This window comes from Paramormyrops kingsleyae, chromosome 20 (assembly GCF_048594095.1).
Source record: "Paramormyrops kingsleyae isolate MSU_618 chromosome 20, PKINGS_0.4, whole genome shotgun sequence".
Lineage (NCBI taxonomy): Eukaryota > Metazoa > Chordata > Actinopteri > Osteoglossiformes > Mormyridae > Paramormyrops > Paramormyrops kingsleyae.
In genome coordinates, this window is record NC_132816.1 from 10,509,212 (window position 1) to 10,521,836 (window position 12,625).

At 40.3% G+C, this 12,625-nt stretch overlaps 2 protein-coding genes across 3 annotated transcripts; one reads left to right on the forward strand and one right to left on the reverse strand.

The window, feature by feature from the left end:
- Nucleotides 1-639: 639 nt before the first annotated feature.
- Nucleotides 640-6,652, reverse strand: dpcd (deleted in primary ciliary dyskinesia homolog (mouse)). Of its 2 annotated transcripts, none has more exons than XM_023798726.2 (6): nucleotides 6,345-6,652; nucleotides 5,897-5,977; nucleotides 5,666-5,790; nucleotides 4,744-4,877; nucleotides 1,684-1,786; nucleotides 640-1,129 (listed from the first exon to the last, which is right to left on the reverse strand). In XM_023798726.2, the coding sequence occupies exons 1-6, from the start codon at nucleotides 6,406-6,408 to the stop codon at nucleotides 1,025-1,027; spliced, it is 612 nt and encodes a 203-aa protein (XP_023654494.1). In that variant the 5' UTR covers nucleotides 6,409-6,652; the 3' UTR covers nucleotides 640-1,024. The 2 variants fall into 2 exon arrangements, with proteins under 2 accessions (XP_023654494.1, XP_023654501.1); XM_023798733.2 differs by having other exon boundaries at nucleotides 6,341-6,652.
- A 5-nt stretch (nucleotides 6,653-6,657) lies between these two features.
- poll (polymerase (DNA directed), lambda) lies at nucleotides 6,658-12,398 on the forward strand. Its single transcript, XM_023798714.2, has 8 exons — nucleotides 6,658-7,114; nucleotides 7,308-7,605; nucleotides 7,959-8,070; nucleotides 8,293-8,598; nucleotides 10,191-10,364; nucleotides 10,527-10,655; nucleotides 11,205-11,373; nucleotides 11,464-12,398. Exons 1-8 carry the CDS (start codon nucleotides 7,000-7,002, stop codon nucleotides 11,823-11,825), a joined length of 1,665 nt encoding a protein of 554 aa, XP_023654482.1. The 5' UTR covers nucleotides 6,658-6,999; the 3' UTR covers nucleotides 11,826-12,398.
- The last annotated feature ends 227 nt before the right edge of the window (nucleotides 12,399-12,625 follow it).

Below are 12,625 nucleotides of genomic sequence, written 5' to 3' on the forward strand. Positions count from 1 at the left end.
TGCTGGACAATCAGCACCTTCCCACAGCATGGATATCTACTTTTAAAATTACTTCCAATCAGTGTGACGTAGCAGCATTCAAAATTTTAAGTCGATTCATTTAAAAATGAGTTTAAACCAGTCTCACGATACCCTTGTCATTTAAAACAATGGATTAAAATTCAGTCAGATATATATAATGTTAGCATAATTAAAAGCACAATAACAATGGCTGTCTTTCATCTGCATGGAAGACCATTCGGTCTGGTTATAAGGAAAGCTATCTGAGCATGAACAAGACTGTGTGAAAAGATCCCGGGAAGGTGAAACACTCGTATTCTTTAAGAAAAGAAGCAAAAAAAGAAAGAAAAAGAAAACAGCACTGAAGCTGAGCTTTGAAGTCCACGGGGCAGGGCCACACACAATAAAGTTAGAACCCTTGGGGGAAAAAGGTCATTCTTCCTTAAAAGTCTGGGTGGCCAGTGTCTACGGTGCAAATCACATATGCTCTTCGCAGGAATTGCAAGTGCAATACCACCTTGAAGAGGCTGTGAAACATTTCAGTGGGCCTTTTTTACAGCACTTTAGAGGTACTTAAGAGGGGTTACAGGCCATTGTTGCTCCCACCAGCTTGCCAAAACACGCACTGACATCGGTAAATCTGGACAAATGAAAACGTTTATTTTTTTGTAACCATTGTTGCTAAATTTGTTGGATTTTTTTTTTTTTTTTTTTAAACATTTGAAGATGACATTGGACGGTGTTACCAGCTTGCACTTTGGTCTGTTAAACCCAGCAACCTGGATGTTACAGCACTCAATAAAGACAAAAGACTGACTGAACACTTTACACATAAATATGCCTTCATTTACAAAAAAAAAAGTCTGTTCAGAAGAAATCTAGAGAAAATACAAGTGACGAATACATAATTTAGTACCTGGGTATGAATTTAACACCTTGAAGTGAGACCATTGCCTAACAGCCATGCTGTTTTATTTGAGGAAGTCCAAAACATGTCATATTCACATTCATATTCCACAGCAGCTCACTGGGTTTTGCAGTCCGCATCTCCATCATTGACACTCTTCATCTTCTTCAGATTTTTTAGCAGATCTTCTTCTAGAGTCAGAATCTCCTTGGGCTTCTTATACTGGAAAAATAAGAACGAGCGGGAGAGACACCTTCAGCTGCCAGTCACCAAAATCAAGAATAATAATAAAAACTGATCATTAGTGCCTAACTTCTGAGCTTGTGCGAGTACAACAAGTAGTTCTCTGTGCCGGATGCTGTGGCTACATATTAGAACAAGGACATTTAGGAAAGGCAACAGGAACTGATTTTACACATAAATATTCGTTTTACTGTCAATCATTTCACCGTTAAAGAAGCAAGAATGAGAGAAAAGACGTATGAAAACACACAGAATAAGGCCCATAAACACACACACACACTATTCACATATTAGTCTTATGCACATTCTGGTTCTGGAGAGACTGACTAGTTAAACTGCACCGTAATGACAGTTCCATGGCACTACTGCACATCTGTGCGATGCCATAAAACCTCACTCTAACTCCTGCAAGCAGAAATGACATCCTTCACATGCTTAGCGACGAACTGTTAAATCAATGAGCTCAGATCTGGAAATGCAGCAGCTGGTGGCAGGAGCTTGTCTGTGAGCTCATCCACGGCATCAGGACTTACGCTAATAATTAAAGTGTTGTTGGCATGAGTGAAGGTGAGGGCAGAGCTCTCCAGTGGCAGCTGGCACCTGTCCAGGTCTGGAATGCCGAACTTTTTATAATATCTAAAGCAAAGTAAAAACGATGAGCGTTATTGACTTTAAATGCCATCTACATACAAAAAAAACAAAAAAAACCACATACAACTCAAATGATATAACAGCAAATTGGGAACTACCCAGTCATCCTACAAAAAAGTAATGGAATAAATTAGATGAGGCAAAGAAATGCATATAAAACAATGATATAGTTTAATGAGCTTAACGTCATCTCCCAAAGGAGACATTGGTGTTTGCAAGCCACTCCTCTAAAGTGATGTCCAGCACAACTCAGATCCCTTGACTTGCATAGACACTGCCTGTCCTTGTATGTCACCACCGACCTTCTTAGCTAAATGACAGGATGGGCTGAGCCTACTAAGCTAAAATAGAAGAAAAAAAACTATATCTAGAAGAAAATCAAGTGATCCTTTCGCTTTGACAGGAAGGGGGAAGTGAAATGTTTCACTGTCACTTCAAGAAAAACAATCCTCATCTTCCAGTCTTTAAAGGGGATTATTCTGAACTTTGCATCCATGATTCTTTGTTGTGGAAATTTAGCCAGGCGTCCTCCGCACAAGCAGCACACGCTCGTACACATCACTCGAGAGTGCGGCAAGTTAAAAGTTTTCAGGCGGCAACCAGGTGTGAACCGGAGGGTCCCGTAGTGATGCAAGATGAGGCTACAGGAAAACTATCCAAGGGACAGAAGCGGGAACGCCACAGGCTTCCTGTGCCAACTTGAGGAAGAACAGAGAAATAAAGCCCCCAGAAAGAGAGAGCCAAGCTCGGGGCTAAACGCTGAGATCTGTGCATTTTCACTCAGGGAATGCTTTTCAAAGTGAGAGTTTTCTCATAGGCAGGGGGGATTTGAGGGATTATCGGCTACACCTAAGAAACACACCACAGGAAAGAAAAACACTTTTTTTTCCTGAGTATATTATCATTTATTCCCGTTTTCTCGGGGAAGACGTTGTTGAAGTGGTCTTAGTGAGCGACGGGGCACTTGTCTGTACGCGTACCCCCGGTTCTGTAATTAAAGGACAGCCTTGGGATAAAGAATGTTGAACATGCCTCCTTTGCACCTGAATAAATCACAACAAATCGGAGACAATTTAAGCTAGTGTGACGGGTGAGGGAGAAGCTATTACTGAAAGTCCTTTTTGGACCCCATACGTGATATTACAAGAATTCAAAATTCCTGTCACGCAATAAAACTACGTTTGTGATCAATATAAGAATGACACATACCTGCTAGTACATTTCATTACCTAACTTTTGTTTACTGTCAGACGACATTTGAAGGAGACAGATTAATGACTGAGGGGATTGCAGTGGAAATCTGTTCTTAAAGTCTTCATTGCGAATGTATTCCCAAGACAAATGCCGGCCAAGCCCTGGAAAACCAGGCTATCATATTGTGCAAGCAAACTGCTAAACAAGTGAAAGACAATCTCAAAAGTCACCTTGGCTGCAACACAGTAAGCTAATAGTTTACAGGGAGGAAAAAAATCCAATGTAATTGCAAGACATCTGAAGTCCTGTCAAATGCTCAGATAAAATACTAGCAGGTCATGTCAGTTATTAACCAGCAATTTCATTCAATCTGTGTTGCCATTTTTTGATAGTTTCAAGAGCACATCCACATACTGCTATGAGAAAATGGTGAAAATGCCTGTGCTTTGTGGCATTTTTGTTCTTCAGTGTGAAAAGATATCATCATGCTCAGTGTCACTTTTCAGTGTGCGTGTGTGTGTGTGCGTGTGTGTGTGTGGGTTTGCATAGATCATATTTGAGGACCAAATTGTCCCCAAACTGTAGTAAAACCTGAAATTTCCCTACTTTTGGGGACATATTTTGAGGTCCCCATTTGGATAACCTTAGTTTTATAAAAATCTGTGAATGCAATCAAAAAAGTAAAAATGCCAAAAGTCTTGTATTTGGGGTGGTTACTTATGGTTAAGGTTAGGGATGGGTAGGGGTTAAGGGTGTCGTGATTGGGATTAGGGTTTTTCCCATAGAAATGAATGGACGGTCCCCATTTAGATAGGAAGACCAACTTGTTATATATATATATATATATATATATATATATGCAATGAAAATGGGTGCATTATATTTTGCTGTACATTCAACTTATCCACAGACTCTGCAAATGACCTGTGAATAGTCTTGACTACCAAATCATGTCTGACAGCTGTAACATCTGTCAGACATTAAAACACACAATCAGTCTCTTTCCATTTGTGCACTTAAACAGAACCACTGAAAAACCTACTGGACAGCAAAGTGGGCCAAAGTCAAGCTTCAATCCCCCAAATGTGCATTCAGCTACAATACACACAGATCATTACAGTGAAACAGGGGCAACAAATCACAGCCAGTTCTATCTTTAATGTTGTCTTTCAGAGCAAAATTTACTTATAACTTTTTAGGAAGCTGGTGATTTGTGTGGTTATTATCAAAAGCAAGAATGAATAAGCTCAAAGTAGCAACCAGCCAAAGTGTTTTAATGCAGCAGTCGAACGATTCGCCTTTTAGAGACCAGCCACAGGATGGAACACCCACACCAAACAAATTTGTTACGGGTCAAGTCAATGGTCTGTTTTTGAAGAATGACGTAAGAATCTTTTTGGCAACAGCGCCACCTAAGGGAGGGTGTGTGGACATGCATGTTTATGCAAGGGTAAAAAAATGCTGAAAGTGTAACTGCAAATGCCATCCTGGCCGCAGCCTGCTTTTAAAGCTATAACTGTTTTTGGAAATTCCAAATATATAAGGAGCAATGTTTGTTCACAGGCCACTAAATGCTCAGACGCTTTTGCCATATATATGTATATAAAAGCAAATGGCAAATAACAATTGTTTAACATGTATAATCTTTGTTTTTTGGAAAACAAGATAGAAATACATAGATATTCTGTAAATTTGCATACCCCATCCATAAATTAAATAAATTACTTGTATAAATAGCAAAATGTTACTTTTTGTTTGTTGTCCGAATGATGCAGCTGCGTTCCTCTGGATCAACCGAAAGACTGTAGACCTCTTTGGGGTAGGGAAGGTTCCGGACTCGCCACTGAAAACAGGTTTTGGTGTCTTTACGCATAAACACCGGCTGGAAAAAAATAGACAAAATGAAAGTCCAACGCTGATTCAACAGAATGAGAATTTTTATTGACTGAAAGGACTATTAACTACATCATGTTAGGGTTAGTGTGTTTGTCTCAATATAGAGTGAATGCACGGCCGGACCTGGGTGTTGTGGTTGCCGTAGGTGACATTTTCAGTAGCATGGGGCGTCTAGCTGTTAGCTAGCTGGCATGTGCTTCACAGAAAAAGTAATGAAATATTAAAACAGTGTAAATGTCACAGAATGCAACCAGAAGTATTTCTTTTATTTTTCTCTCGCCCGTATGCACCCCCTGATCAAACGGTGCCCTAGACAATCGCCTATGCTGGGGGGGGGGGGGGGGCAATCACATCCAGAAAGGGCCGTTGGGTATGCGGGTTTTCGTTTCCGCTGCCTAATTAGATTACTAATTAGAGGACTAACTGGCTGAAGAGTCCTCACACCTGGGTTTGAACAGCTGACCTAAAGGTTATCCCAAAAACCTGCGTACACACCGGCCCTTTGCGGATAAGACTGCCCACGCCTGGTCTATGGGAACCTAGGGTGGGCGGGCCCGGGGTGAATGAGAAGCACATAATTACATTGTGATCAGAGGTGGATAATTCAGGTCCAAAAACAAAATCCAAACCAAGATTTTGTTTCAACCAACTAGAGCATAGAGTGATAATCACAGAGGACTCAACTGTTGGTTGAAACAAAACCTTGGTCTGGATTTTCACTTTTTGGACCTGAACTATTCACCCCTGGTTGTAATTTATCTGTGTCTGACCTACATTTGAACAATTTTCCTTTATCAGTTGATGCTCCAGCACAGCCTCCGTGGAGAGGAAGGATTCACCAACTTCCATCTCCCATGGCCCCTGAGCTCCCAGTTTACTCTTCGTGCGCCACTTTCGTACTTAGAAAAATCGTGAAATGTGTTTAAAGTCAAAACCATGAACACGGCAAACCTGAAGGCTGAATGCAGCTGGAATTCAACCACAACCACATGAACCAGAACCTACCAGCAAGTTCATCCGTTTTCATATCATACTCTTCTGCCATTTCTTTCCCATCCGAAAACAGGTAGTGCACTTTGCGCTTCCCTGAAAATCCATTCAATCCAGTCATATTATTCACACATCGAGCACCTGTCAAGAACATCTGTAGTATAAGACGTGTCAGCTTTTAAGGCATCCAACAACTAAACGCATAAGTAACTGCAGCATTTCAACGAAACAATTCGGAAGTGTGCCAAATAAATAACGTTAAATGACGAAGCAGTCGATATTTTCAGGAGAAATACACATATACACATACAGAAAACATGCTAGCTGTACACAAGCATACCGTTAGAGTCAGAATACAATTAACCAATTCAGCTTATTTAACAAATTTTCATGCAACGGTTATTAATAGAACACGTTTTTTTCTTTATATTCATTACTAACATTATATATTTCACTTACTAACCATCGTGAACTAGAACAGTTTTTCTCGAAGATTTTAAAAGGTCTACCCAACTCTGCGCCGCCATATTTTGTAACCCAGGCAACTGGATGCAAAAGAGCCTGAATGGTAATTAGATCTCAAATAAACTAACTTAAAACGTCGATTTTTGACCATTCAATAAACCCTTACGAAATACCGCATTCAAAATTTCAGTACGTGCTGTAATTTCAAACGTGTTATGTGCAGTTGGTTTCCATCGTGTTGTAGTACACCCGGAAATACCCGATGCCAACCCGGAATTACCCGATGCAGACCCGGAAGTATTTTTGCGTTTGAAACCGTGCCGAGTAGGCTATCACGCGCTTGACGTGAGCACCTTGAATGTATCGTAGTGTCAGAATCAGAAAAATTGAACAAATGAGTTTACTGTGAAATTCTGCTCATCTTCTCAGTGTTTGCATTCTACATTTAATGTGAGACGTCGGATTCAGATGCCAGTAGGAGAGCGAATGTTACCTGGAAATAATTATTTACTAATAGTAGGGGAGAAGTACCGCAGATTTATACTGTATCAGTGTGGATCAATATGATAACTTATTATGGATTGATTGTATAATGATATTCTTTAGCTTTCTGTCCAGTAAAGTGTCTTCGTAGTTCGGGATCTAAGTCTCCGATGGAAATGGAACTTCATGGAATTTTTAAAGCCTTTCCGAAAATCAAAAGGCAGAGTGCCCTGGAAAGGGAAGCGGCACCTCCCAACAAAAAGAAAGTACAGGAGACAGTAACTGGTAAATAATCACTCGTCGACATCACCGTCATCGTTATTTTCTTAAAATTATTTGCATTTCAGATTGGGAGTTTGGGTACAGCTGCAAATGTTTACAGAAAATGAAATGAACAAAAAATCATTTAGTTCAGTACTTTTGTGATATTCTGCATATCATCGTGTGTCTCACGATTGCTTTTTTGCATTCTCTTCAGGTAATTTCCTTAGTGGTGTGAAAATACACATACTTTCGGCTGGTATTGGCAGTGCTCGGTGTAACATATTTGAAAAACAAATCGCCCAAAATGGGGGGCTATTTGAGCGCGCCTTATGCCCCACGGTCACCCATGTTATTGTGGACGACTCCATGGACCGTGACCGTGCTTTGCGGTTGCTCAAGATGGACCGGCTTCCTGTGTCGATTGAGCTGGTGAAGAGTTCGTGGCTGAGTCAGTGCATCAGTGAAAAGAAATTAGTCGACACTGCAAACTACAGCCTGCCCATACCTGATAGGTACTAAAAGATACCATCTTTTTTCTTTAATGACTAGTTATTTGTACTTGTTTTGTTTGTTGCGTTCAATACAATGCAAATAGAACACTGAAGAGTAAGACATTGAAATGTTTATGTCAAACTGATAGATTGTTTTGAGAGTACATAACTTGATCCGGGATAACTAAACTGTAGAACAAATAATAGTTACTCAAACCATGAAAATTTGCACTGCAGTTAGGACTAAATGTTATGGTTCTGGATATCATTTCTTGAGGTGAATATATTACCGAGAATATGGAGATGAAGGAAAATGTAAATTCTAGTTATGATGTTTAAATTCTCCTTCTTTTGATTAATTGTGAATTTTGAAGATACCTGGAGACTCAGAAAACAGAAGAAGATTCATACAGTGGTGCTTCGTGCAGTACGGTCTCAGAGATTCCTGTTCCTGCTGAAACGAATGAAGATGGTACATCAGAGCAGGTAGGACAGAAGCCACCTCAGCGGTGCTCATAAAAAAATTCCAATGGCCGTAAAAGTGATTTTATAAATTGGATTCACAGTAGTTGATGTTAATTTTTAATAATCTCTGTGTTAAATGTACAGTTTTAATATCTGCTGTGACAGAAGTGCTGCTTTGGAGTGCACAACATTCTTGTAAATTCACATTTTGATATATCGTATGTATTTTGACTGTTTTTTAAGGTGTCTGAAAGAGCTGATGAGCACAAAGAGGAGGATGGCGTCTCGCAAAATGATCTCGATGCTCTCATTAATGGGCTCAACCCCGTGGGCGAGACGTCAAGCCTGGGAGAAAAACCTGTCTCGGGAAAGTGGGTCTGCGCTCAGTCCTCCGTTGCCAAGATTCAAAATCACAACCAGCACATCACAGATAAGCTGGAAGTTCTGGCCAAGGCGTACACACACCAGGGTGATAAATGGAGAGTGCTGGGTTACTCAAAAGCCATAAATGCTCTAAAGAGCTACCACAAATCCATTGATTCATATGAGGTAAGTCATTAACATCGAAAGTCTCTTAGCAGAGTAGTTTGCACAATATGGCTATCCAAAGAAGTTAAATAAGCAGCCTTTTGAGCTTTTTTATCGTTGACGTAGCATGGGGCTGGGAGATATAACGATAATTATCACGATATTTTCCTTAATACCGATAAAACAAATGCTTGATATAACGTTGATGTTAGACCCAACATGTCCCCGGCGGCACGTTTTGCATCATATTGAAATGACGTCACTTTCTCTGTGACTGCTTGTCAGGACCAACAATGAAGTACAAGTGCCGACACAGCCATAAAAATACAAATGGGAGATATATTGAACAAATAAGAGAATACAATAGGGCAGGCAGACGTAAGACAACCCAGACAACACAACAGGGCAACTCACTGTAAGAGCAGGTAAGTCCAAAGCAGCCTGCCCCATAAGAGTAATCCAGCAAAATCCAAAATGAAATTCCATAGTAAAATTCAGTCCACAAGAAATCCACACCGTGATAGTCCGCAGAGAATCCCGAGACACTAGGAAGAATGCAAGCAGTGACGCTTTGTTAGCACTGAGTAAATTAACTTGTTCAACTTCTGTCTCAGATTTCTGAAATGTGAATTGCTGCTTGGCAAATGTTTGTCAGGTTCTGATGATACAGAATAGTCTAAAGCCACAATTAATCATCTCGTTTCATCAACTTTCATTCAGGAGCAAAAATCAGCCTTTAAACTGGACAGTAGTAATGATTTGGCATTTATCGTGATAATTATTAATATCAACAGTTTCAACAGTAATATCAGAATTTCTATGGTGGTAACATTTTTGGCCGTATCGCCCAGCCCTAGTTCGGCATGGAGTCAACATATTTGACAGGTAGCGATTACCATTCTCCTGCAAGAAATTTTGACATTTCAGTTTGAATCCACTTATACAATTTTCTTTGGTCAATTCTCGAATAGTCTGGTGATCAGGAGGACCGTGAAAAATAGGTTAGTCTGTCCTTGCCCTCCTTGGATATTCAGTTGAAAACATACAATTTCAGTTACTGAAGGTTTCTCTTCCTGTAAATGCTTATACTCTCAGCAGGAAAGAGATTCTGTTATTCCCTACTGGATGGTACTGTTATATCAAGGTTTTTTTTTCATGGAATAAAATGTGCACCCTAGTATTATATTACTGTTGGAAAGTTTCTGTTAGGAGCAGGCTTTCAAAGATCTAGAGTCCCGTAGGTTTTACTACTAATGTACATATCTGTTCATCATGACTGTGCTGAGGAGAGGTGCTTTCTTTGATATAGTACACGCTGTATTGCGAAAGATATATCCACATGGTTACTTTTCTCCTATCTATCTGGAATCTTTTGGTGCTCACTGTAGCTTCTCAATGACAGGCCGGTTTCTTGTTTGCCTCAAGATCACATTACCTAGCAGTTCACTTGTGAAAGTCTGACAATTTCTTTAGCTTGTCAGGGTTAGGCACCTAAGGTCTTCCATGGACTCAATGTTGACTTTTTATAAGTTCTGTAATCATTCGTAATCGATCATGCACTTTGATTTGTTGATTTAAATGGCATAATTGAATGCTAATTTTTCTATTCAAAGGAGGCATGTAAGATCCCAGGCATTGGAAAGCGTATGGCTGACAAAATCCAAGAGATTATGGAGAGTGGACACCTTCGAAAGCTGGACTACATTGGACAGGATGTTCCTGTACTAGAACTCTTTAGCAATATCTGGGGGGCTGGAACAAAAACTGCAAAACTCTGGTACCAGCAGGTTAGAAACCTTTTATTAGAATATTTTGTTATTAATGTGTCTGATATTTTCATTTCTTTCCTTAGTTAATGGAAAACCTCTGACAGCTGTAAACTGTGACTTTAGTACTGGGTTTAAAAAAAAAAAAGTGTTTTTTTTTGTTTTTGTTTTTTGTGACTTAAGGGTTTTCGCACCTTGGAAGATATCAGTACTAAGGCTCAGCTCAATTCCCAGCAGAAAATTGGACTCAAGCACTACGATGATTTTCTGGATCGGATGCCAAGAGAGGAGGCCGCTGCTATTGAGAAAACTGTAATGTTACTTTTTCTTTCACAGTCACTGTTTTTGTTGTTTATGTATCACATACAACCTAGAATCAGAATATATGTGACTTTTTCCAGATGTCATATATGACCTGTTGTGAAAAAAATAAATGTATCAATGAGCAGGATAGGCTGTTAGAAGGTGGATGGATATATTTCTAGATTGCAATGCATAGAAATTGTTACACATAACTATATACACCTTTAAGTAACAGTAGGAAAGTCAGCAACACCAAATCTGCGCCAGATCATCTTCAGATATAAAAGAATACTTTTTTAAAACTGGTTACTTTTTATCTTAGTGCCCACAATATGAACCTGTTTTATATTAATCTGTGAATGCAAAAAAAAAAAAAAAACTAAAGTAGCTAAAAGTCTTGAATTTTGTTTGGTTACTTATAGTTAAGGTTAGGACTGGGTAGGGGTTAAGGCTGTCATTGTTGGGATTAGTGTTATGTCCATAGAAATTAGTGGATAGTCCCCGTAAAGATATAGATACCTAATCTGTGTCTGTGTCTGTGTGTGTGTGTGTACACAGGTGAAGAATGCTGCTCATTGCCTGAACCCTGGACTCCTAGCAGTGGCGTGTGGCTCTTACCGCCGAGGAAAGACCACCTGCGGAGATGTAGATGTTCTCATCACTCACCCGGATGGAAAATCTCATAGGAACGTCTTCTGTCAATTACTGCAGAACCTCCACCAAACTGGTAGGGCACACTCACATTGTGTGGAAGCCTTCTGGAATCTCCTCAAGGGTCAGATTTCATAGGAGCTGTCATTGTCCTTTGTCGATGCAGGGTTTTTAACCGACGATCTAGTCAGCCACGAAGGGAACGGAGAACAGATGAAGTACCTGGGGGTGTGTCGTCTGCCGGGCCCTGGTCAACACCATCGCAGGCTCGACATCATCGTGGTGCCGTACGCCGAGTTCGCATGCTCCCTGCTGTACTTTACCGGATCCGCTCACTTCAACCGTTCCATGAGAGCTCTGGCCAAAACCAAGAAAATGAGCCTGTCAGAGCACTCCCTGAACAGAGACGTGATGCGCCAAGGCAGCCTGAAGGTGTGCACAGGAATCCCGCTGTCCACGCCCACCGAAAGGGACGTCTTCACATTTCTCGGCATCCCTTACAGGGAACCCCACGAGAGGGACTGGTGACGGAGTACTGCACTCGTTAACCTGCCCGACGGCCAAGTGGTTGTTTACGGGTAACTGGTAACTTGGCATGCTCTAAAATATGGCGTTTCCCCACCTTTTGATAACTGTGGACTGGTCTATGTTGTGCAAAAATTTCAAGGACCGGTAAAACTTGTCAGCTTGGGGCTGCATGGCGGTGGTATGCTGATGGTCGGACCTAATGGGTCGTAAGAAGGGCAAGGCTTGAAAATTCATAGCATTCTGCAGCCGGGTGGAATAGTAGGGGTGGACCAGTCCCGGATCCCATTCTAAAAGAACTGCTATTCCGTGATAAACTACTGTGCTGATAGAAGTAAATCTACCTATAAATTTAAGTATAGTTTCAAGATGAAGATGAATCATATGTGGGTTGTGTCATATCAAACTTAAAGCTGTTGATTTGACCTTTTAATCTGATAATTAAATTCAATGAGAGAATACTGGATTTTATCAGAATTTGGTGACACTTGTGGTAACTTACAGTTCATAAATGATCGGAATGTTTTTAAAAAGAACATGAATGTGTACACATTAATAAACAGTACTTGAAATATGGCTTTGGCCTCTTGAAATTTAATTAAAAAATGAAAATGACAACTGCAAAATGAAAAATTCTTCAAAAATATATTATAGTTTGTATTTATGTCTTGTATTGAGGCCTTTACATATGTAATTATGCTTCCCTGGCGTAAGTGGATTGAAGGGCTCAACAGTGATAACACGCTGCTAACAACGGGATTCAAACCAACACCCTTCCGATCACAACACCATATCCACCACGC